We start from the raw sequence: 26,387 nt of genomic DNA, 5'->3' as shown, positions 1-26,387 counted from the left end.
TCAAGCAATTCTCCTGTCTCAGCCTCCTGAGTAGCTGGGACTACAGGTGCACACCGCCACGCCTAGCTACAGCTTTCTTTTGTATTTTAGTAGTGACGGAGTTTCACCGTGTTGCCCAGGCTGGTTTCGAACTCCTGAGCTCAGGCAATCCACCCCGCCTCGGCCTCCCAAAGTGCTAGGATTACAAGTGTGAGCCACCGCGCCCAGCCATGTGCTTCTTTTTCAGAAGGGAAACAATCTCCTTGGAGTCATTCAGCACTGGCATCTCCAGCTAGTGCCTGCAGGATGGCCTCTTGGGCATTGCCACCTCCGGTGGCTGCATGGGCCTGACCTGCTTACTGGCCTGAATGTGCAGTGGTGCCGAGGGTCTCCAACGCCAGGCGATCACATTAAAACTATTTGGAAAGGGGAAGAGAAAGTGGGGGTGTGGGACAGGAGGAAGAGCAGCACTACTGGTAACAGTTGTGTCCCCACCTCCACCAAGCTTCCAAAATGTTGGTGCAGCAAGGAGAGAGGAAGCACTGCTCTGGGGCTTTTCCTCGACTCCTCCCACAGCTTCCCTCCCTGAATCAACCTAAGGAGGGTGCTGCAGGAGGGGCTCTTAGGATGTACATGGTTTCCAGAGGCAGCTGCTCCCTTTTGTGGGCTGTGAAGCATCCTGTCTGTGGAGAGGCACTAGCTCAGGCTGCTTAGCCCAGGGAGTGACCTCTCAGCTCTTTGGGGGGATGCTGCTGCTCCAAAAGTAAGGGGGCAGAGAGAGTTCAAGCCCGCCCCCCTTCTCCCAACCCAACTAGGATTCCTCTCCAGGGGTCAGTGGCAACTGTCGAGAGGCACACCATTTTCATGGTTTCCATTTCCATCTCCTCATCCCAGTAATAGAGGCTGGCAAGCTGACATCTTACTGTCTTTACAACACTAGGAGTCTCTAGTTAGGCAGTAATAAGGCAGCAGCTATCAGATGAAAGAGAATGGAAAGAATCAGACCACCCCGAAGGGGCCAGGGGATGCAAGTTATGTCCCAAGGGCTGACAGGGACTTCTAAAGTGTATGCCAGCGGGTATCAGCACTTTCTGGGGGACTTGAAAGAACCTCCAGCTCTAAGGCTTGATTTTCCAACTGGCAAAGTGCAGCAACCACTTACTACTAACTCACATCTATTTGAACTTGGGCGACATGGTCTTAAATACGTTCGGCAACCTTGGGCTCCTCTGTCATTGGAGAGGGTGGGGAGGGCCATCTGAACTGCAAGGCCTCCACTTCCTCTTCCAACTTTGGGCTCTGGGATTTATTCTTAAAGAGATGCTAAGAGCATCATAGCCTGGACCCAGGCCTCTGTGATGCAGAGGTGAGGTCCACCTGGCTCCACCTTCCCCCCTCCTCAGCCTGCGAAGCTAGTCTGCAGCTTCTGGCTTTGTCTTTAGTCATGAACTGAAACTCATCAGTTTAACAAAGTGAGGTCCTGTCTGTCTTTGCGGGATTGCTGACATGGCAGGACTCAGGCGTTCTTAGATGCTGCCTCAACCCCAACAGTTTCTCTCCACACTCCCTTCCCATTGGCTCCATACACTCGTACAGCATGCAGACCACCATCTATTTACAAAATGTTAATTTCAAAACAAAACACATATATGAGGCCAGGCACAGTGGTTCACGCCTGTAATCCCAGCACTTTGAGAGGCTGAGGCGGGCAGATCACCTGAGGTCAGGATTTCAACCAGCCTGGCCAACATGGTAAAACCCTGTCCCTACAAAACTACAAACATTAGCTGGACATGATGGCAGGTGCCTGTAATTCCAGCTACTTAGGAGGCTGAGGTGGGAGAATCACTTGAATCTGGGAAGCAAAGGTTGCAGTGAGTCCAGATCACGCCACTGCACTCCAGCCTGGGTAACAAAGTGAGACACTGTCTCAACATAAATAAAAACAAAACACATATATGAACTCTAGTTTGTCTTCTTCGGCTAGTGATTCATTTGTAACTTAGTGCAAAACTCAGATTGGAATGCTTCAAAGTCAAATGTTTTCCCCTGTAAGGTGGAAGCCAGAGCAGGGCCTAGTTTCAACACACTTCCAGGAATGGCAGTGCTGCCTGGCTCTGATTGTTCCAAATGCCAGCTAGAAGCCAGAGACAGAAATGCTATCTCATTTCATGGGACAGTGGGGAGGAGAGCATTTGCTAGGCCCCCACCTTCCCACTCCATTTATATGCCAAGTGCTCTGCTACAGATGACGAAATGTCTCCGAGTTCCTCATCATACACCAATGAGCAACTCGGCTGTTGCTGCAGGGCTAGGATCCCACTCCAGGTCTGTGGGCTCTAAAACACAGGTGCTTTCCACCAAACTGGTGGTTTTCAAACCAACTTTTGTGGCAGTGCTTCCACAGAATTTATCCTGATATTAATAACGTCATAATATTAATAACCATCTTTTAAACTATATACACTCAAAGGTTTAAAACACATTCAATGAGGCTGCTTGAGACTTCACTGTACAGTCTGCATTGCTTTGTGTGTGTGGCCTTTGCAGGGGTCACTGATTGAGAGGGCACCAGCTTAGTGCTGTGATCATTAGGCCCAGGGCCAACTCAATCCTGGTGGCCCTGAGCATAGAGTAATTCTAGTGCTTATAAATCCTTGGGTGTCTCTTATCTGATACATGGATGATAAAGACTGAAAGCAGGTTTTGGATATTCTATTAATCCCTTTTTTCAGGCATCTACTTCAGTTTTGTCAACAAGAGATTGCAGGCAAGCTGTGACTACTACCATTTGCAACCAGTTACCTATAAAACTCAAATTTTTAAAAATAAAACTCCCCCATATTATATAACTAAAAATCCAGAAATAAATCGGATGCTGGGACAGTTCACAATGAACCTATCTGCACTAATGAAAAATGCTCCCTCCCCGAGCCCACTGATTTAAGATGTTATGACTCAAACTTTTATGATTCATGCTAATAACGTATCATTTGTTTTTATGTATTTGAAAAGTTAAAAACAAAAACACTGGATTAGACTCACAACATTTTGATTTTGATTAAGAGGGAGAAGGGCTCACAATTCGAGCCTTGTGATGGCAACTACCTTAGCTCCTCACCGAGATTTCAACGAGAACCAATACAGCTATTTACATAAGGCTTCCTGGAGGCCCAAGAGCACAAGAGGAGGATTAGGAGTCGGGAAAGTATTTTCCCTTGTGGGGGGGGGGGGGGGGGACAGTCTCCCTCTGTTGCCCAGGCTGGAGTGCAGTGGCGTAATCATGGCTCACCACAGCCTGGAACTGCTAGGCTCAAGAGATCCTCACACCTTAGGCTCCCAAGTAGCTGGAACTACAGGAGTGCACCACCATGCTCGGCTGGTTTATTCATATTTTTTGTAGAGACAGGTTTGTTTTATATTTTTTTGTAGAGATGGGTCTCAACATATTGCCCAGGCTGGTCTTGAACTCTTGGGCTCAAGTGATCCTCCCACCTCGGCCTCCCAAAGTGCTGGGATCACAGGCAGGAACCACCGTGCCTGGCCAAGAATGACTTTTATTCAAATTTTGCTGTTAACTCATTGGTAATCTGGATGTCTTTGGCCCTCTCTGAGCCTCAGTTTCCTCCATGAAAAAGGAGGAGATTGGATTAGTGATTTTCAGACATTTTATTTTAAGAAACAAAACCTTTCTTCATACCAGATCTTACTTTTAAATCTAATAAAGTTTTAAATGGGTCTGGAGGCTCCCTCTCTCTGATGGCCCCACAGAACAGTATGAAAACCATGGAAGCAGATGATCTAAGGTCCCTTCCACCTCTAAACATCAGGAATTCATGTACCCTGCCTCTGGAAGACAGTGACCCCCCCTCACTGACAGCCCCTCTCCTAAGAGGCTGAGCTGATTTATGATTTATACTCTGCACCTAAGTCACTGGATTACAGCACAGGCAGGAGAACCACAGTGACAACCCAAATCCAGGGGCTCAGCAACTGTTTGTGGGTGAAAATGATGGATTTATTCAACTTAAATGTTCATCGAGGCTACAACAGAATCAATGCTGTTACAATAGGCAGGCACTACTGTCAGCAGCAACATACTGTTTATTTCTTCAACAGCATCTGAGCCTCATGGGTTATGTTTTCATTAAAAAAAAAATCTTATAAGCCAGTTGGGAAGCTGTTAAAGGCCAATTTTAAATGCCAATGTAAAACAAATTTCACTGAAAATACAATTCAAATACAACTGCTATGAGCACTGTAAGAAAAACTGACTATAACTTAGATATGATAGAAAAGACCTTAAATGGTAAATAAAAGGATAGCAGCATTTAAAAACCTGGTAACTCCCATTTCAGAAGATGCCCTTCCCCTGCCCAGAACTTCATGCCTGTGAGCACCTGCCTAGCCTAGGAGAGGCCTGTTCAAGCAGGGAGGCAACTGGTATCTGCACAGAGCATGCAGCAGATGAACCCTACAACAGCTGAGAGGAACGAGGCTTCAGTGCAGTTGTGTGCTGGGGACAGCAGGACTTGTGTTTAAGTGTCAGAGGCTTAGACGGGTCAGCTCTGAACTAGAAGTCTCTCACGTATCTGGTCCTGCCCTTGAGAAATCTTGTCAGAAACCTCAACTTAGAACAACTTTCTTGAAAATGTGACTAGAAATTAAACAGCTGGGACTCCTGCCACGTTATACAAAACTCCAAATGGATAGTCACTTTGCTCCACAGCCCAGGGCCCACTTTAAATTCTGCTGTTAGCCTTCACCTCATGCAATCAGGTGGATACAGCTGCAGTCCTCGGGACAGGTCACTTGAACCGGGAGCAGCTAAATGAAATCCTGCAACAGCACCTTCAAATCAGCCCTCATTCTTAAAAGATCAACAGAGGTCAGGGATAGAGTTAACTTCAACAGGCATGGGATCTCCTAGCCTCATGTGCAAGCCGCCAAGTATATCAGGATGTACCCTTAATTCTTATCTTGATGTTTTTTAACAGCCAGAGATCATTTAAGAGGTCCTCCAGCACCTTCTGTTCATTCTCCTTTAGATCTACCACAGTAACATTCTAACTCATAGAATATTCTTTGCTAACATGAAAAGTAAGAGTTAGCATATATGCAAATTAGAGGAAAACTTTTCTGCACACCCTCAGAGAATCTCAGTGGATTAAGGCAGCTGTAACTTGTTTTGGACTGCAGTTACTGAGGCCAATGTATAGAAGAAAGGTAACTAGAGTGCCAGGATAGAAAAGTTCTGAGATGAAGACAACCTGGCAGCTCAAAGTCATAGTTCGTGCCCTGTTACTTCAGACCAAATTCCCCCTACAGCCTGAAGCAAGCCGGCCTTGCCCACAGAGATCTCCCTTTCTCCATATGCAGCCACCTCCCTCAGGGCAATTCCTTGCCTTGGATCCTCACTGCACCTGCCTCACTAGTATCTTGGCTCTTCATCTTCCTGCCCCCAGAGAAGTTTTCCATTTAGGAGCTCATAACGGCCTTGCTGGGCCGTGCCAGTGTTTTAATTTTGCTGGGGGCTAGCCCACAGGAACAACAGTGGCTGTGTGTAGACACGATGGCCATGGCACACACTCATGTTTTTCACAATTTCATCTGAATACACAGACTGGGCTCCCTGGCGGACTGAGGGTGGCTGAGATGGCACTTTCTCCTTCCACAGAAGAATTATTTCTTGTTTTCAAATGCCTGCTGGGTGGCACTTACAGCTTTCATACTAGAACCAGCTTAGCTAGCTTTCTGTGTTTGTGTTCTTTAGGTAGAAGGTACATTCAGAAAGTGACCCTAGAGAGAGTGCCCCAAAGAGTGAAGGCCTCTGGGGAGCTCTGAGCAGGCCACTCTCTGGATCCTAGCCAACTCACCACAGATGCTGGGCTGGTGACTCTGGAGCCAGGCAACCCTCAATACCAACCTTCCCAAGGGAGGAATAGCATAATATATCTCACCCACAGACCCATGTGATGGAAGGGATGCCCAACAGCACTGTAGGGGATAGAAAAATCTATCTCTGTGAAGAGCAAGAACTAGTACTGAAGTGACTAGATGCCACAGCCCTGCTGTAAGAGCTAAGGAGCAGAGGTTCCTCTGTGTGGAGAGGGTAGGAAGGAGACCTCTAGTTGACTGCATAACCCAATCACATCTAATTCCATTTCTGCCCCCAGTTCTCTCTGCCCACCCATAGTCTATCCTTCAAGAACAACAGGCAGAAGCATTTTCTCACCCTTACCCCACACCTCCTTCCACTCCCCCACCAAAGGGGCCAGAGTACTGGCTGCCCTGAAATCAGAGCAGCAGCTAAAAATGGAGCCTAGAGGCGAGAGGTAGTTGTAATGACTACTGATGTGCCACTCTTCAGAGGAGAAGGAACAGCTGCCAGGTCAGACGCCTGACTGCTTTGCCCTCTTTTAGCCTGGGAGATTTTAGGAGCAAAATCACTGAGGAAATGCGTTCAGTGCTTGGACATCATGGTGAGGCTCCTTGCCAAGGTCTAGAGTCGGAAGGCTATCTGTAGCTTTCCTTTGCCAAAGGTCCGTTTCCTAGCAGGCCCTCAAACACTTCTGTGTGAGAGGGAAAAGGGATGAAGAGGGGATAAACCACAGGGTGAAGAATTAGGAAGTGTTAGCAAATGCTACCATGTGGAACACTCAACTTTATTCACTTTATTTATATATTTAACAATTCTAAAGTATTTACTTCTTGCTTTGACAAAAAATGAAAAATATAGGAGCACTGACTCCTCTTTAGGAGAAAAGGGTTATATGTACAGCTATGGAGAGTTACGGTTCCTCCTTTAACAAAGGAAAATATTAATAAAAAAGTGCTTCATTGATCAAAAAAGAGCTAAGAGCTGCAAGCATTTATTCACACTGTACATCAGACCCAAGAAACCCGTATCATAACCTCTTGGCACCTGTCACTAGGAACTGCACAATCTTCAATTAGACCAACTTTTCCCCTACCTGCACGACCAGATGACACAGAATGTGGTAAAGAACTACACCCTGTTTCACCACACTCAAACTCTGAGCAACCTGTTGCCACTGGAAGTCAGAGACATGCTCAGATGCTCTGGGCTTTGCCTGAACTGAGAACACCAGGGAAGCCTTCTGGGCCACGCCGTAACACACCCAGGCACGCACAGAAGCCACCTTCCTGAGACACAGCTTGCCCTTGGTCAGGGAACTGCTACCAAAAGAGAAAAGCAATACAGGGCAAGGCCAGAGCTTAAGCATTCCCTGACCTTACCCCTAGTCCTCACCATGATCCACCCTGTCACCAGTTAGCAGCTTTCAGCAGAGCCAAGCATGGCCTCCCCAAGAGGGAGGGCAGGCACAAAACATGGATGCCAAGATTACAAAGCACAAACCTACCTCTTCTCCAACCTTCCCCATACCCACCTCCACAAATATTCTTGATTTAAGGCTGTTTTTGGACCATATCAAAGCTCACTGAGGAAAGGTGCCCCGAATCTCCTCAAGGCCATGTCACTTCTCTAAGGAACCCTACAAAGTCACCAAGTGGCCCTTCACTGCTGGACAGCAGCCAGAGAAGTGCCCACTCAGACAGCCAGGAGTGGGGAAGGGAGACTGCTCAGCCCTTCTTCCTGTTCCAAGAAGAGAATGAGAAAGGCTGATTGTATGAGGACCTGCTCCCTTTTCCAGGGGCTTATAACTCTAAAGGCTGATTCTACCCCTTAAAGGGAAGATCCATGATTGGTTTGGTTTGGGAACGGGAGATTTCTGGAACCCTGAGTCTGGATTTCCCTGTGCTGGCTGAGGAAGAGATTGTTTAAGGGACCAGGCCCCAGAATGGGGACCCAGGTATATCTGGGCTCAGGGCAGGCTTTGGACTTGAGTGCATAACTATTTTGGCCAGTCTATACTCATGCCTGAGGGTGGGAAGTGCTACACAGCCTGGCCCAGGGAAGCACCCCCTGAAAGTCAAGGGGGCCCAAGACAATCTGGGTCAAGTTAAAAATGGAATCCCACGGGGAATAACATGATGGCTACCTACTCTCAGCCCCTCGCCTGCCTCAAAGGAGCACCCACTTTCCTTTCCCAAAGAGGGGCCTAAGGGGATGCCATTTACCGTGTGCCCCTCCCTCCAAACATCAGCCTCATTTATCCATCTGTGAGAGGACTGGCTCAGCTCCTTGCAGGAGGGAGATGATGCCCTGGGCAGTGCTCTTGGGGAATATGCTTCCAGCCTCCCCAGCAGCAAAGGGTTCCCAACCAGCTCTGATGTGGCGGTGGCGTGAGGAATGGTTGCATGTTAGCACTGGCTTTCTTCCCTGCTCACGGTCTCAGATCCCCATACTCCTGGCTCTGACCACCATCCTCCCACTCAGGAGAAACAAGCCATCCCTCGGTGTCACCTGACAGCAGGCAGCTCGGCAGTTACAGCAGGCCTGGCAACCCCTGGTCTTCTATCAAAAAAAAAATTAAGACAACCAAGGGAGAGTTTCCTTTTTTGAAGGCAAAGAAGGAGGATGGAAAAGGTAGGGAGAGAGTAGTAAGGACAGGAAATAAAAATCAATCTACAATCCAGTGGTGCATCCCAAATTTCTGTCACTCTGTACAGGTGGTTCCATGCCCCCATTCCAAAGTGCACGGGCCTCTTGGTCTGCCCAGGCTGTGTGGGCCTGTCATAGGAACAGCAGCTTGGCCACTGCCCACCCAGGTCACTGAGCTTCAGTTGGAAGTGGCAGCAATGGGCTTATCCAGTTCAAGGTCAATGCTGGAGCTCGTGGGACGTAGGCTGCTATAGCAAGACTTGCATACTCGACTGGGTTCAAAGAGCTGCTGGCTGGGAACTGGAACCTTCTGGTTACAACAACTGGAGCAGAATACGTTCCCACAATTCCTTGAGATGAGAAGAAACAGAACAATGTTAGTTTTGGCCAGCAGGTATGCGGTAGGGAAACCAACTTCAAAAGACAAAGTTTGCTGTGTGTAATTTGCATGTGCTGGAGCTCCTTGAGATCAAATCCTTTCATCTCTCTAGCCCAGGAACAAGATGGGTAGGGAGGGTGTCCCTACCTAGCAGAGTCACATGTCACTTTCACTTCAGGGCCAAAGATACTTGGCTGCCTCACCACTGACTCAAGGGTACCAGGTATACAGAATGCTGCTCAAGAGAGATCTGTGAGAATGCATAGGCCTAACAATGGGTTAAGTCCTGATCCAGGAAAACCCAGTGGCCACACCAACCTAGGCAATGCCCTCTGTGTAGCTTGTGATCACAAAGGCCAGGGTCCTCAAACAAGAGAAACAACTACCCAGCCTCACTGGGGAGTAAGGAACCTTGCCCAACGGCCACTTCTCCAGAGAATCAAAGGCAGAAACATGGTAGATAGACTGTTGCCATTTTGGACTGCTCTGCTGGCAGCATGCAAAGCCAGGGACAAGCAGCCTGTGATGCATGCTCAGAGGGTAAAAGAGGAGAGATGGGAGGACAAGAACACAGATGAACACACGTGCACACACACCCCCTTATTAGATACGTGTCAGTCAATTATGGCTCACTCCCCAACCCATGCATCTCCAGGGAAAACCAGAGTTCTACCAGAAGGCCAGAATGCACTCAGGCCCCAGGCCTCCCTCTCCTCCTCCCCTGAAAGCTGGATTCTGAAGCATCTGTGCAGCACAGGCCTGCACCCCCAGACGGATGCCCATCAGAGCCAACAGGAAAGGGAATAGGCAAAGAATGAGTTTCTGCCCACCTTACAACTCTACTTTTCCTGGGCCCTGAGGTACAAATCAATCCCAATGAACCTAAGAACAAGAAATCCCAAGGAGCCTGACACAGCCCACCAAAGACTGAGGGAAGGCAGCTTCTTAGCCAGGATCACTCTCTAACTTTTCATTTATGCTGTTCGGAATGCAAACCCACTGTTGGATTAAGGATCACTTAGGCACAGGAGGAGAGAAGACTGAAGACCAGTTGGGAACAAAAGAATACCACAAAATGAAAGGGGGGACATGGGGCAATGGAAAGACAGAAAAGAAAAACACAAAATTCATCTTCTAGAATGTTGTAAGTACTTCATAACTAGTTCTAAAAAGCATGAGTCAGCAAAAACCTGTAGTTACACAGAAAAATTTCTGAACAGCTACACTTCTTTAACATCCCTGCTGGAGTTCAGCTCAAAAGCCTGACATGAATTTGATGCTTTTCTTTCTTTTCTGAGATGGAGTTTTGCTCTTATTGCCCAGGCTGGAGTGCAATGGCGTGATCTTGGCTCACTGCAACCTCCACCTCCCAGGTTCAGGCGATTCTCCTGCCTCAGCCTCCCAAGAGGCTGAGATTACAGGTATGCACCACCATGCCTGGCTAATTTTGTATTTTTAGTAGAGGTGGAGTTTCACAATGTTGGGCAGGCTGGTCTTGAACTCCTGACTTCAGGTGATCCGCCTACCTCGGCCTCCCAAAGTGCTGTAATTACAGGCGTGAGCCACTGCACCTGGCTGATGCTTTTCTATCTGACTTCTTTCAGAGGACCCTGAAAGATGCTAAGTGGAGTATTTCCTTAAAGTCTTCCATGCTAAAACAATTCTCTGGAAAGATCACATCTGTTCAGTCCTGGTCTCTTTAAAAAAAAAAAAAAAAAAGTGGGGGTGGGGAGGAGAGAAAGCAGCAGTGATGCTGTTTGACCTGGAAATTACTAGCATTATTCTGGCATCTCAGTGAATCACTGACCCAAAATAAATAGCTCTGAAAACCCAATTGGCTCCCCTACAAGACCAGAAGACAAGAAGCACTACTTCTTGTCACAAGCAAGACGGCCTGGCTGACCTCTGTGATCAGGAGAGGAGCACGTGGCTATAGCCTGACCCACCCTTGATGGCCTCTCCTCAGCTGCTTTGAATCTATCCCTTCAAGTCCACCTCTGCCTGCCCGTGCACCCCAGGCCCCAGGCTTCACCCCAGTGAGTGCAGAGAGGGGGAAATGATAAGAGTTAGTGTGGAGAAGTTATTGTAGATGTGCAGACACCACAGGCAGATTGTTGCAAATGCTCACCACGTTTGATCAACACGGTCAGTGTCCCTGCAAGGAGGGGAGAAAAAGCTCAGAAGAGAAGCCAACCAAAGATATCTGGGCTTGGGGTGCAGGGTGGGGAGATACATGTCCTAGAAGCATCATTGCTAGGCAAAGAGGTTGTTCCATTTTCAATCCAGGTTCACTCGTGTGGGTGAGCTATGGCACGATTCAGATAAACTTCCAAGAACACTGAACATCCGCCAGACAGTCAACACCCTAGCTGGGACAAAGCATCCCTAGTAACTCACTACCCCAACCCAGAAGGAAAAAGAAGTCAGGAACCTTAATGATTGGAAGACCGTCCTCAGCTGTCCCTACTACTGCCCAAGCTATGACTGCTCACCAATGGCACAAGGGAAAACAAGTGTGGGGTCAGGGAGCAAGAAAGGAATGGGAAAATAGTTCCCTCCCCATCACAGGAAAACTGGTTTTGCTCATAGTAGCCATGTTGAATGGGAAGAAATGTTATGCTGAGAATGAGAAATCGTGGTTTCGGTGGTGGCTGTTGTTCCAATCTGGGAAACAAAACCAAATGCTACCATTTGCACATTTCAGAATTTAATAGTGATTCCTCTCAATTTCAACAAAGATGCCAAATGCAGTTTTGCAAACACCAATTTCAGAGGCACAGGAAGATGAGACCATGGGTCTGCCTCGGACAGAACACTGAGATGCCCACAACCCTCTACTCTGCAGGCTCTGTGGGCCAACCCTCAGCATCCACCCCCAGCCCACCCTACCAAACCCCCTTCAATGGTACCTGCAGTGGTGCTTCCTACTGGCAAGCCAGAAGGCACTGTCACACGCATAGCAGTGGGCGGCCAGGTGGTCAGGAAGCCAACGGGTCATCTGCAAAACAGATGGGGCCAGGTTACTGACAGGAGATGGGTCATCCAGCTGGAGCCAGCAGAGCCATGCTGGGGACAGCAAGAGTCACAAGGACCACATTGGCTCCAGTGGCACCAGCCCAGATCTGATGTCAACAGTACAAGAAAGGCGTCCAAATCGTTTCCCTGGAGGCGACTCCAATCTCCCCTGAGATAAAGTAGCAGGCAGCAACACCCTGGGTCACTGTGAGAGCTGGCAAGGCTCCAGTTCATAGAGGCAATGAAGAGGGAGGGCCAGCTTGCTGAGTCTCCCTGGCTCAGAAATCCTAGGCTTCATGTGGGTTCCCAGGAGCTGAGGTGCCAGAGGCTCAAGGCTAGCTGTGCTGTGAGGTGCTTCCTTGGCCAGGGGCATGGGGTGGGAATGGGGGTGAAGAACCACAAAACAGTTAAATGGACGGCACTCAGAGCAGGGGCTGAGCCTGTACCTCCGTGTCCTGTTTATCCACCTGCTCCCAGCTGGCTTCAGAGAAAATCTCTGTGCTGCAGCGAGACAAACAGTTCTGATCCAGATTGCTTTCCGAGTCGGGGATTGAAGTCTGTTGGCAAACAAACACAGCTGAACAGAATGAACCTGGTCTCCTCCCAAAAGTAGAAAAGGCCTGGTGAAGAAGGGAGCACTGGGGACTCTGGGTGGGGCCGGGTGCTAGGACTGCCGAATCTGCAGATGCATCAGCCATCAAGAACTGGGTGAAGAAGTGCAGTGTGGGCCTGGGCTCAGCTGGGAGACGGATACACAGGTTGTGTGCAGTGACTCTGGAGTGGAAAGACAGGCCTCAGGGTTCCAGAAAGTGAGAGAGAAGTGACCCAAATGGAATGAGAATTCTGTATGTCAGCTGCTCCAGTGGGCCTGTCAATCCAAACCTGCCTGCCACTTAGTTAAAGCTGAGTGCTTTCCAGATGCCCTCCTTTTTTTGGAAGGACTCTCTGGGAACATGAGAAACTATCATTCGCATGAAGGAAAAGCCAAGTCACTCTGAACCGAAAGTCATTGGATGTGCCCGCCTTTAATGCACGCTGACCACTTGAGAGCCAGGCTCACAATTGTACTTGAGCTGCCTGAGTCAACTCCACCCAGAGAAGAAAGCATCTCCTTGAGAACCTCCCCTCTGGAACCCCTTTCCAGCCACCAACCCCCATCAGAGCTAACTCCTCAACAGTGCTAGAAACCAGTCCCTTCTCTCCATTTCTACTGCCAGCATCTGCCACAGGGTGGGGTATAAATATTTGTTTAAAAAGAACTGAACCTTCAAAGTCATAGCCCATGTCTGGAAGGGCTAATACTTTGCAGTTACTAAGGTAGAACAGGCACTAAAATCTGACAGGAAAAACTTGGCATTGCCCTACAGATGTCATTCTGCCCACGGGTTCAAGCCCTTCTGAAGACTTATGATCCTGTGTCTGAGAGATCTGACCAACCATGTAGTGCATGCTAAGTCTCTTCCTCTCCAACGGCCTCAATAGGACATCTGTGGAAAGTAAGCAAAGCAGAAAACAGGCAGGCTGCCATCGCTGTGGCAGAGGCTCATCTCCAGCCTCTCTTAACAGGGCTACTACTCTGGACCTTTCCAATCCTTTAACAACCTGTACCAATCACCATGCTCTTGGCACAAAAGGCACCCAGCCTTAGTGTGCCCTGTCTCCTTGGGCAGCTATGGAGGAATACCACAGCCTACTCACCACCTCATCCCCAAAGTCTCCATTAAAGTGTAGGGAGCTGGTCAGGTACTGGCTCTCCAGGCGACTCTTTAGCTCCTGGACTTGTTTCTTCAAAGTTTCTACTTCCTGCTGGTGGCCTGACTCAATCTGACGCAGGCGCTGTTGGATTGTGTCCGTGTACACTGACATGCCATCATCATCCAGGTGGCTGCGGGAAGGCTGGTCGGGGCTACTGGTTGCAGATGGCCTCCCTGAGTGGCTATGCAGCCACTTGTGGTGCAAGTTCCTTGAGTGTAAGTGGGCAGAGCTGCAGCTCATAGCAGACAGCTGACGGCTCAGTGAGTCCTTGCTCCTACCAGCCTCCCCATTGGCAAAATGCCCATTGGGTGTGGGGTACATCTGGAGGGTGCTAAGACCTGGGGGCTGCTCTGAGGCCCTGTTTTCAGTCTCTGGGGCACCGTTGCACACAAGCCCCTCTTTACATTCGGCTAAAGGCAAGGCACAAGGGGAACGTGTCAGGCTGAGAGTGCTGCCAGGGGAAGTCCTATGCACCATAGACCCCAGTTGGGGCCTCTCAACCAGGCTTGTCTCTGAAGGGCTGGGTTCCATGGTCTGGGGAAGCCTGTCCTTGCTACTATTAACAAGGCAAGGTCTATGATGGCCTTGGGGCCCACTTCCTGATTCCACCTTATCTTCCACTAACAAGTCTGTAGAACTGTCCACATTTGGTCCTCTGGTCTCAAAAGGGACTTGGGAAGGTAGCAGAGAACATGACTGTGAGGTACCATAGCCAACTTTTGCATCTACTGGGATTGGAAGAACTGCTTCCTCCCTACCCTCTGCCTTCTCTTCTATTCGAAACTGCTCCACAGGGACCTCCAGGGAATCCTCATCCCTCGAGGGGAACTGGAGAGAACTGAGGAGAACATTGAGCCCACCCTGCTGTTCAGAAATACCCTGTGAAAACACAGGCTGGCTCATGTCCAGATGGCTCCTCAGAGCAGCATCACCCAGTTCTAGGTCTTGGTGAAGTCCAATGGCTGAGGCCTCAGGTGTCTTCCCCCTGCTCTCCTTTTCTAAGAGAGGGTTCTCTTTACCCTCCTGCATCTCAATGCCTGCCCCGTGGGCAGGCTCCTCTACTCCACTCTCCTCTTTGGTGGCCTCCTGCAAGATGTTCTCCATCTGCCCCTCGGCTACTCCAGCTGCAACGGAAAGCTCGGCACCCCCCGGCACTCTGGTGGGCTTCCCTAGGCTGTCGGCAGAAAGGGGATCCTCTCCAGGGCCAGCCAGGCTGCTCAGCTCTAGCGAGCGCCGGTGTTCCTGCCACTTCTCATTCAGGCTGGGGTCGCTGCAGCGCCGGCTGGCTAGAGGCACTGTGTTGTCACAGGCTGTGCTCAGATTGTCATATGATCTAGTCTTTGGTAGCCTACAGGAAAGAAATTTGGAGGAAATGAAAATCTTGGAAGCTGTCTGGAGGGACGTAGGAGACAATAGGTTTTAACAAGCAGTTGCTTCATAACTGGGTCCGTTACAGCTACTCATGGAGCTATAGCATCTCTGGAGCGAGGCCCAGACTGCTGGAGCGGCAAAGCTCCGGAACAAGTCCTCCTCCTAGTGTGCAGATTCCTTTCACCCTCCCCCAACCCCATGCCCCATACATACAAATGAGCTAACAGCAAATGCTTTTTTTTTTTTTTTTTTTTTTGGAGACAGAGTCTCACTCTGTCACCCAGGCTGGAGTGCAGTGGCGCGATCTCAGCTCACTACAACCTCCTCCTCCCAGGTTCAAGCGATTCTGCCTCAGCCTCCTGAGTAGCTGGGATTATAGGTGCCTGCCACCACAGCCAGCTAATTTTTGTTATATTTTTAGTAGAGATGGGAGTTTCACCATTTTGGCCAGACTGGTCTTAAACTCCTTACCCCAGGTGATCTGCCCACCTTGGCCTCCCAAAGTGCTGGGATTACAGGCGTGAGCCACCGTGCCCAGCCTGCAAATGCTATTTCCAAAAGACATTCTTCGTGATGCTGCTGTGTTTCTCAGTGGGTGGCAAAGTAGCACTGGTGTTTCTTGATATTACAGTATTTTAAATGAGTTATCTATCAGTCTGTATTTAATAAAACTAATGCTCAAGTGACAAAGCCAAATTTTTTCTATTTTTTTTTCTTTTTCCTGAGACAGGTCTTGCCCTGTCATCCAGGCTGGAGTGCAATGGATCTTGGATCATTGCAACCTCCACCTCCCAGGCTCAAGCGATCCTCCTGCCTCAGCCTCCCAAGTAGCTGGGACTACAGATATGTGCCACCACGCTTGGTTAGTTTTTGCATTTTGGGTAGAAACGGGGTTTCACCATGTTGCCTAGGCTGGTCTGGAACTCCTGGGCTCAAGTGATCCTCCTGCCTTGGCCTCCCGAAGTGTTGGGATTACAGGCATGAGCCACCAAGCCTAGCCCCAAAGCAAAATTTTCTGTCATCTGACAGTATCTGCCTTTTACACCTCAGAAGACAAATCATGGCAAATAGGCAGGGGCACAGAGCGCTGGGGAAAACACAAACCAGGGGTCACAGAAAACCTGGAGGATTTGCTCTATCACTGAGGAGCTGCTCAGTGCATGCAAAACAACATGAAGCAACAGGGCCCAACTCACTCCCAGAAACAAGGCTCTTACAGCCTTGTAACCCAGAAATCCCTATAACTTCCCTGAAAAAACTGCAGAGATCTAAAAAAGATATTGTGGAGGCAGATAACATTATGATCTCTAACCATCCCTGGACATGTCCCAACACAGGAATACACCACACAGGCTGTCAGGCCCGTGGCATCACCCTGGGCTCACCGGCTCAGGGGTGGATCATCAGGGCTGGTGCCTGGGGCTGGGTATGGTGCACAGCTGTCGTCCACAGGGGTGGTTGGGGATGGGCAGGGCAGGTACACTGCACTCCACAGCATCAGGTTACGCACATGGCACACAGGGTACAGCACCTGAGGAGGGGGGAGGACACAGGTTTAAATAGGTCCCAATAAGTCTTCTAGGATGTCTGGAAATGAGGATCAAGAGCAAGCACCCAGCTGGAATACCAAACAGGGCTGACCGGATCTCCACAAAGCAGCAGCACCAATGGATACAGGTCTATCCCAAGAGGACCAATACAGGACTAGACATTTTTATTTTTCACCTAAGAGCCTCTTGAGAGCATGAAAATCTAAAATATTTTTTTAGATCCCTTTCTCATTATAGTTATTTCTTGGGTCACCTTCAATGTCTGACTTTCATCAGCTTGATTTGTTGCTTTTACTGCCTAAGAAAGTGAGTCATTCTATTAGATGCTGATTGTCCATCCCGCTGGCACAAAAGCTTGGCTTCAAGAAACACTGTCAAACCCATTTTATAGGATCATTTAAATTAATCATGTGAAAAGAAGGAAATTTTTCTGCTGTATTGTTACTTCCTCAGACGGCACACTGAAGGGGAGAGACAAGCAGTCAGCTTAAATCTTTTCTGTGATTACTTAAATGTAATAAGAACCATATAAATAATCCAGGAAATCAATATAAACTCTGATTAGCCTCCTTTTGACTTCTTTAGGGTTTAAGATACATTCTGACAAAGACAATATTACTATGAAACTGACACATATGTCTATGTGCCTCCTTTTCTCTGCTTAACAGAAGGTATTCATTCCTTCAGGGAACAAAGTCTTAAAGGGCCTGCCAGCTTTTCATGTGAGCAGAGAATCACACAGACACACACACACACACACACACACACACACACACACACCAATGTCAAACACAGTTTACTGTTCTGAGAGAAGCTATGGTGGGTATCATTGTTTACTAACACTGGGAGGGTGCTGGGGGGCCTTGTGGCAGCTCCTTCTGAGCTATCAGTGCATCAGGAAGCCACTTAAGTGCCTCTCCCATAAGACAGAACATGCTAGAAATAAGTTAAGCTCTGGAGGCAGTGCCAAAAGAGATTCGTGTCTAGGGTGGCAGAGTAGAGATCTGTGTTAAACCAAACCACCCTCAGCAAGTAGTCATCAGAAACAGGTCAGAGTACCATCAGAAGCAGGACTTCCTCAGGACAGAATCATACGGGAAAAATGGAATCAGTCCATCCAGAGATAGAGATGCCTTCACAAAACCAGTCACTACTCAAAAAGGCTCTCATATGTAACCCCAAATTCCTTCTGCTGATCACAGTGAGAGGCTGAAGGATACATACGGCTTCTGACTGAGAGGAATACAGTAGGTTTTTGAAAGCCTTGTTGCCAGCCCGAAGAAGTGACCACACGGAACATGTCCGTTCCTGAGTATGCTTCTCCCCTCTCTCCTTGGCATTGTTGCACAGGAATGTTCCAAAGAGGCAGGAATAGGTATGCTGTACCAGTTTCACCTATGGGATTCCAATAAAGCATAAATTAAGCAATCAGGCATGCATACTCTGAGAAATCAGCTCATCCGAGCCACCTTATCCTGACATCCCTAAGAACACTTCAATTTACTCTGTTAGGACGGGGAACCCAGTAAGCCATGCAGTAGCCTCTTCCTCCTCACACCACCAATTCCAGGACCCAACCACCTGAGTCAGACAGGTTGTTGGTATCCCCATTCCTCTTAGCTTTCCTGATAAATAGTCTGAGATTCTGAATTAATAGCCACCCTCACAAGCACCAGAGCATATGAACGGGGTACAGGAGCACGTCCGTGTACAACTCAAGTCTGAGCTGAGAGTATACTTGTAAAACTACTTGTTCATTCAACAAATTATTGCCCCAAATATGACTAAGGTGCTAGACATGCAGCAATGACCAGCAAATTCTTCTGCCCTGATGGAGCTTGCTCTAGTCATAGGTGAAGAGTTACCAGTGCTATGGAGAACAAGGCAGAGTGAAATGGACAGGACATGTATGAGGCAGTACAGGATGGCCTCACTGGCTGGTACCCAATGGACATGAAAGAGCAGGCATGTGGGTATCTGAGGGGAAGCACTCCAGGCAGAGACAACCACATGTGCAATGGCTTTGAGGTAAGCACATGCTTGCAATTTCTGAGGTACAGCAAGGAGGCCAGTGTGACTAAACGAGACTGCACAAGAGGGAGAATGGTAGGAAATAAACCTAGAGAGGTAGCCTCTAGGAAGGCCCTGGAAGGCCACTTTAAGGACTCTGGCTTTTACTTTGTGTAAAATGTAACTAGGGGTTTTTAAGCAAAGGAATGACACAGCCTGTCTTATGTTTTAGAAGAGACTCTCTATGCTGGGATGACTCAACTGGGGCAGGAGATGACGGTGGCTTCAACCAGTGTGGTACCAGTAAAGGTGGCAATAAATAATCATGTTTTAGATATATTTTGAAAGCAGAGCTGCAGAATCTGACTAAATGTGAAAGAGGGAGGGAGGCAGGGAGGGAACGAGGAAGGGAGGGAGGGAAGGAAGGAGGAAGGGAGGGAAGGAGGGAGGGAAGGAGGGAGGGAGGGAAGGAGGGAGGGAGGAAGGAGGGAAGGAAGGAGGGAAGGAAGGAGGGAGGCAGGGAGGGAGGCAGGGAGGGAGGCAGGGAGGAAGGAGACTTGACGACGACAAAGAATTTTTCCCCAAACAAAAGGAGGGATGGAAATACCATATGGTGAGAGAGAAGACTTCTGGAAGATCAAGTTTGGAAGATCAAGTTTTATGGTGAGGAAACACAGAAATCAAGGATTAAGTTTTGGACAGGCACGGTGACTCATGCCTGTAATACCAGCATTTTGGGAGGCCGGGGTGGGAGGATACGGAGGATACTGTTTGAGCCCAGGTGTTTGAGACCTGCCTGGGCAACGAAGCAAGACCCCATCTCTTAGGAAAAAAAAAAAGAAAAATTTAAAAACATCAGCCAGGCACGGTGGTGCGCACCTGCAGTCCCAGCTACTCAGGAAACTAAGGCAAGAAGATCACTTGATCCTGGGAGTTCAAGGCTGCAGTGAGCTGTGTTTGCGCCACTATACTCCAGTCTGGGTGACAGAGTGAGATGCTATCTCCAAAAACAAGAATCAAGTTTTGAATTTATTAAGTCTGAAATAACATTCAGACAGCCAAGTGGAGATACCTAGTAGTCACAGATAGATACGTGAGTCTGAAATGATGAGGTCTAAGCTGAAGGTGTATAAATGTGGGACTCTTCAGCACACCATCTGTACATGGCAATTAAAGCCACTAGAATGGATGAAATACTTAGAAGTGTAGATGGAGAAGCAGCCTGCAGGCTGAGCAATGGGGCATTCCAACATTTAGAACTGGGGAGAGGAGGCTGGGTGTCAAAGCTTACGCCTGTAATTCTTTGGGCAACCAAGGTGGGAGGATCACTTATCAGGAGGTTTGAGACCAGCCTGAGCAACACAGCGAGACTCCATGTCTATTTACAAAAAATTTTTAAAAACTAGCCAGGCATGTTGGAATGTGCCTGTGGTCCCAGCTACTGGGGAGGCTGAGGTGGGAGAATCCCTTGATCCCAGGAGTTTGAGGATGCAGTGAGTTATGATCACACTGCTGCACACCAGTCTGGGTGACACAGTGAGACACTATCTCAAAAAAAAAAAAAAAAAAAGGAACTGGAGGGATTAAGAGGAATCAGCAAAGGAGGCAGAAACAACCCAGTAAGGTAAAAGGAGAACTAAGAGCAAGGAAGTACTAGAAGTCAACTGAAGAAAGCATTTCAAGGGAGTGGTTAAACTGTGCCAAACGGTAATGATGGATCAAAGAGATGAAGACTGAGAACTTATCACTGGATTGGTGACATGAAGGTCACTGGTCATCTTAACAAGAGCAGCTTTGGTAAAGCAGTAGGGTGAATGCCTGATTGAAGTGGGTTTAAGAGAGAATGGAAAGAGGAATTTGAGATAGCAAGGGTAGAAAACTTGAGGAGCTCTGCTATAAAGGGGAATAAGAGCAATGGGATGATTGCTAGAGGTAAATAGTTAGAGGTAAATGCAGGACCAAGAATGGGTTTTGAAAAATGAGAGACACTACACATTTTAAGCTGAAACCCATGTCTGGTAAGAGAGGGAAACGCAGTGATGCAGAAGGCAGAGAGGAGAAATGCTGGAGCCAGCCAGTGCAGCAGATGAGAGGAGATGAGAGCTGGTATACAAATGGACAGAGGGGGCTGGAAGAGGGCAGGGATAGTGAACCCTCCAACAAAGGAGAGGGTGCAGAGAGTGTGAGACAGACATAGGGGGTCTGGTAGACAGACTGGAGGGAGCATGGTCCAGACATTCTGATTGCTTCTATTTCTAACTGCTATTTAGGGTTTCTACCATCCCTTTAAAAATAAGTTTAAAAACAACACAAGGACTTCATGCAAACCTGGTATACCTGGATTTTCTCTTTTTGAAAAATAGCAAAACTATTTAAAACAAACAAACAAACAAAAAAAACAATAACAGGAAAAAAAATCACCTCTATTAAATTCTGCAAGAGGCAGCAGTTTCATGTGAGAACTGGCCCACTAACATTTGTACTGACCCTCCTTCAAATCGAGAACGTCCCCAAAATGAAGAAACTCACAAGGAATGCTTCATTGAACTCAAAAGAGCAAGGAAATTGCCTCTGAAGCTGATGAACACAGTCAAGCCACTGCAGAAACACTGGGCAACGTTCATTCAGATCATCCGAGTTCTCCCCATGACCACACCGGTCAGCAAATTTATGGCCAAAATCCAGCCACTCCATTTCCACGAGGACCTGGAAACCCTGCAGGGAAGCATCCAGGAGAGACCATTTGTGCTAGACTATCCAGACTGTGACAGTCCTAAGCCTGGTGTCACAGAAAGCAATCCCCTCTAACAGCCTCCCAGAAAGCACATGTGGCCTTGCCCTTTGGTGGAAGGCTCTAACCCGGATGAGGCACATACTTAGGGAAATTTACCAATTCTCTGAACTCCATTCCATGATCACTGAAATGGTACTGATTGCGTTTAAGCCTTTCTTGAATGTGTATTTTTAGCCTCTTGTGTTCACTATATAAAAGCCACACTTGTCCCCTAAATTTCTCTTTTAACATTTCTGCCTCTGGTGCTATACTTACAAAGTCAAGTTTGTAAAATCCTTCTACACCCCAGGTTTAATAAATATTTGCGTATATTTTAGGGTACTTTATGATTTTTCTTTCATCTTTAACCCAACAGATGGTTATTTCAGGTAGAGCTGCTTCTCCACAGAACACTCTGTGTTAACATCTAGCATGCCAAGATCCTTTTACAGACGCCTTATTTTCCTGAGGTAGCTAAAAACTTTTACAAATAGACAGACTGCAAAGGAAAATGTGTCTATATTCTCAATGCCTTGTTACCCATCATCTGCCCCATTTTAAGAGGTGCAAGAACTGTGGGAGGAACCACCATAATTTAGCTCATGGTATAAAGGAACAATGATCAAAACAGAAATTTCACTTTCTTTAACCTAATCACCACTCCCAAAAACTGGCATCACTCCTGAGATGTCTCCCCAGCTCATCCTGAAGTACCAACCCCTCCCATTTGGATGTGCTCACCTCTATGGTTCGGTAATAAGGGTCCAGCAAGAGCTTAGCCAATGCCACAATCTGGGGGGTGCGGTCCCAGCCATCTGAGCAGTGCACTAGCACCGGCCGCTGATCCTGATCCACAGCATGCACTACCAGAAGCGCTGATTTCAGAAGCACAGACAAGTGATGGAGCCATTTTGTGCTTTCAAGAGCTGATAGCCAACTATAAAAACAGGAGAGGATTAGAAAATGCTGATATTTATGATTTACTGCATCATGCTCAATGATTGTCAAATTAAAAAGTAATTCCCAAAGATTTCTCTCGCCAAATACAACACTGCCAAAACAAAAAAAATCTGTGTGTTCCTAAAGCATGTCTCAGGATGAGGCCCAAGCCCTACTATACAATAGAGAAGAGCCTTAGACATAGGGGCTACAATTAATAGGACCACCTTTTGTTCTAAAATCTGTATGGATGATTTTCCAGACAAAATGACATTTTTCAGTCCATGGTATAAGGAAAGTGGCTCTTTCTGGAATCTTCTCCTGAATAAAATGTAGCCACTGCTGAGATGTAAAACAGACAATATTTAATCACCAGCAACTATGCCCAACAAGTTCTCAAAAAAAAAAAAAGGAAAGAAAAACTCAAAAATACAAAAATATCTATGAGACATAAGCTGGATGCCGTATACAAGAATGGTACACACAACAATGCCTATGACCCAGACTGTAACACCTACCACTGTTTAATTCTTTAATGTTTACTAAAGCCAGATGGGCCCAATCTGATAATTTATTCTCATACAAATTAGTACACCAATGGCCACACACTGTTGCTGGGCTTAACACAGACCGGATTCAGCAGGGATCTAGGAGAACTTTTTTTTGAAAGACCTTTAGGTGCTGGGTGCAATGGCTCATGCCTGTAATCCCAGCACTTTGGGAGGCTGAGGTAGGCGGATCACTTGAGGTCAGGAGTTCCAGACCGGTCTGGCCAACATGGTAAAATCCCGTCTCTATTAAAAATACAAATATTAGCTGGACATAGTGGCGCATGCCTGTAATCTCAGCTACTCAGGAGGCTGAGGCAGGTGAAATCGCTTGAACCTGGGAGGCGGAGGTTGCAGTAAGCTGAGATTGGGCCACTGCACTCCAGCCTGGAAGACAGAGCGAGACTCCATCTCATTTAAGCATCAGATAGCAACAGCTGCCCCTTGCGAGTAATCACAAGCTAATCACACTTGCTTTTTAAACTGTGTTGACATTTTGTTTCTTGTGCTTTCCCTCACCCCTCCCAATCCCTAAGAAAGAGTTCTGATTTTTCCCAAATGTGATCAGATTTGTGGTTAAGATCACAAGTCAAGCCTTTCAAACACTGAGTCAGAGGAAGAAACAAACACTTCTGTCAGGGGACTCTGGGAAGGCTATAAAGGCCTACTAAACCCTGTGGAATAAGCATGAATTTTTGGCACAGTCTAAGGAGGTGGGGGTCTTTCCAGGCAGACAACAGAATGCAGTGCATAAGTACTGGTTGTATATGGATTTGTTTGGACTACCAACCAGACTGTGACTCCTCAGATGGCTAACACTATGTCTCAGTCATAACCGTACCCCCAGCACAGTGCCTAGCATACAGCAGGGAGTCCCACTGTTTAATGAATTGTAAGTCTGTTACTGGTAAAAATCCAATCTTAAGACTTTCTATCTCCTAGTAGGTACCCGAGAAACATTTTTTTCCTGAAGGATCCATTGTTTATTTTCATTCCTCACATATTCTCGAAAGGAACTAAAAGATAAGGCTTAGGAGAACAAACACTAAATTCTCTCCTAGCACCTGAAGAAATGGTAAACAAGAGAACCAGTGTGAGGTTCTTTTGAACCTAACTAAACTATTATTTAATACCAGTTGGTGTTGTCTGTGACTAACGAAGCTGTACTCCAAAATCTGCCAGCCAAGGAGGGGCTGCTGAGAGACTCCCCATTCCCTTGTCCTTGTCCGATTCTCAACCTGCACTAGAAGCCTACCATTCCCTCATCCTCCACAGCCCCAAACACAGGCCACGGGGCCTAATGACAGCTGCCCATCACTGCTACAGCTGCTTTTTATCCATGAGGGAGACTCCAGTGCAGCATGATTTGCTGACAAATGCATAAAAGCATTACCTTTAATAAAATCCCCAAGACATTTATGTGGACCAGATGAGGGCTAATTATATCTTTTCGACTCTGATAGTTAAGAATTTTAACATATGGAGGGTATTAGAGATCATGTATTGTTGATTACATCTCTTTCATTTTATAGTCAGGAAAACTGAGATCTACAGTAGTTAACCCCTTGGCCAAGGTTACACAGTTCGTGGCCGATCTCCTGGGTCCTTAGCCAGGCTCCTTCTACATACCACGCTAGGGAAGAAAGTGCTGCTAGCTGGGACCTGGAACTGTGTAGCAAATGCAAACGGTTAATCCCCAAGGGAGGTAGCAAGCTCAATTCTCCAGTCAGGCTTTCCCCAAAGGCACTGCTTCATCCTCTGGGCTGATGACAACTATGGTGAATTTAATCATTTGCTACTGGCAGTCAATATAAGTGGTTTAGGCAGCATCTGATTTAATAAATCAAATAAAGAATGCAGGAAAACTTGATGGGATCATGAGATCTACTGAATAGGACCCAGAGAAACAACTATGGGCTCCAGCACAAATACACAAAAAAAGAAAATTCTGTCTTCTCTGGCACCTATCTCTGGCTTCCTGAAACAGTAAAACAGGACTTTTAAATATTTATTTGTCTATGTTTGTTTTATAGAGCATTCTTCCTAATTTACCTTGTATTCAATCAGTACCCTTGGAGGGGGTATTATTTCACCTTCCTCACTGCAAATGCCAGCCATTCATATTTAATAAGCAATAAGAATGACAATGTTCTTAGTAAATGAGAATAGTTTAGAAATTGAAAGCAGATGTAAAAGGAACTGACCTAATGGCAAGTTTTAACCCCTTTAGAACATGATGACTAAATTCTGACTTTTCATGATAAAACATCCCAGTTCATAACAGGTTAAGTATCACCATGGGACATCAGAAACTGAAGAATTAAATTACTTTGGGCTAAAAAATGATGTGGAAGGGAAAGGTCCCAGGACCAACAGTAAGGTAATGCTTCTGTTTTGATGCTGAGATTTCTTCTGTGCTGCAGATTTTAAAACCTTTCAAATGGCTGTATTTTCTCCCAACTCTTCCTCTGTGCTGCCACATTTTGGTCCCAGGAAGGAGATACTTACAGAGACTGGACTGGTAACTGAAGTTTACCAAGAAACAGAAGGAAAGACTGCTCCAAATTAATTTTTTTTTCTTTTTTTCCTCCCTTAGTTCGAGGAAAGAAGAAAACTAATTATTTAAGAGCAATGCAAAATGAAAGCCAAGGCCAAGGACTTACTTTCCCGGATCTGGCATCTGAGTGCACAGCAACCGCAGAGACTGAAAACTCCTCCGAATAGAATGAATGTTTGCCATCCCCATAAACACAACTTCACAGTTTGGGTAATACTCTGCAGAGAGTAACAATAAAGAGAACACAAATATGTTGAATTTAAAGCCCACAAGGCCAAACCTAAAAGCAAACTGGCTATAAAACAAACCCACTGCAGCTTCTGATTAATGAAACTGAAATGTTTTGAAATGCTTAAGTATTAGCCCAACCCTTTATAATAAGAGGAAAACACTGAATTTGAGCTATCTTTTCAAAAAAAGGTGAAAACGGAAGGTTAGATTTGTAAAGAAGATACTGACATAAAATAAAAGCTATTATTTTTTAAAAGAAAGGCCTACTTCGATCTCAGTCCGGCTTTACTTCTTGGGCCTTATCTAACTTGTGGCTTTGGAATCTCTTTGAAAGGAACTCAGCAGAACAATGCGTTCTCACATTCAAATTTCACCTTGGTACAGCTGCTTTCAATTTCCAGCTTAGACCACATCTGCATAAAGAGCCTGGTGCCTCTGCCTGTGCCAGAGGCACTGAGGGGGGGTCCCTCCTTGGTGAAAGCTAGCATTCCAACAGTAATGGTGTTACAGCTCAGGACAGAGGTACCTTACTAGGGTTCTATATTTACTGCTTCAATTTTCACCCCAGGTTTTCTAAGGAAAGGCCCTTGAGGAGTTTGCTACAAGGCCAGTGATGAGCATACCCTCTGTCAAAGGCAACAAAAAGCTTTAGACGGCTGAGAAATTGAGCCCACTAAAGCAGCAGCTTCCAAACATGAACAGGCCTTATTATGGGGAAGATCTGCTTTCCTTATCACCTAAAAGTTGGCACAA

The 26,387-nt window shown here is 47.0% G+C and overlaps 1 protein-coding gene across 7 annotated transcripts in view; it reads right to left on the bottom strand.

Moving 5' to 3' along the window:
• Window positions 1-3,975: 3,975 nt before the first annotated feature.
• Window positions 3,976-26,387, bottom strand: part of MTMR3 (myotubularin related protein 3) — a 147,747-nt gene continuing 125,335 nt past the window's right edge. For 5 of the 7 annotated variants that reach the window (XM_023190739.1, XM_023190740.3, XM_023190745.2 and 2 more), the window contains exons 12-20: window positions 25,510-25,621; window positions 22,101-22,296; window positions 21,116-21,301; window positions 17,801-17,971; window positions 16,412-16,557; window positions 13,599-15,003; window positions 12,347-12,457; window positions 11,795-11,883; window positions 3,976-8,856 (exon numbers count right to left, since the gene is read on the bottom strand). In XM_023190739.1, the coding sequence (XP_023046507.1) occupies window positions 8,685-8,856; window positions 11,795-11,883; window positions 12,347-12,457; window positions 13,599-15,003; window positions 16,412-16,557; window positions 17,801-17,971; window positions 21,116-21,301; window positions 22,101-22,296; window positions 25,510-25,621 (2,588 nt within the window). In that variant the 3' untranslated portion in view covers window positions 3,976-8,684. Of the gene's footprint in view, window positions 8,857-10,994; window positions 11,041-11,794; window positions 11,884-12,346; window positions 12,458-13,598; window positions 15,004-16,411; window positions 16,558-17,800; window positions 17,972-21,115; window positions 21,302-22,100; window positions 22,297-25,509; window positions 25,622-26,387 lie in introns of those variants that run through there. The other 2 variants (XM_023190742.3, XM_023190743.3) reach the window with 2 other exon arrangements.

This window comes from Piliocolobus tephrosceles, chromosome 19 (assembly GCF_002776525.5).
Source record: "Piliocolobus tephrosceles isolate RC106 chromosome 19, ASM277652v3, whole genome shotgun sequence".
NCBI lineage: Eukaryota > Metazoa > Chordata > Mammalia > Primates > Cercopithecidae > Piliocolobus > Piliocolobus tephrosceles.
Note: the sequence above shows the minus strand (reverse complement) of the source record. Positions and strands in the feature narration are given on the sequence as shown.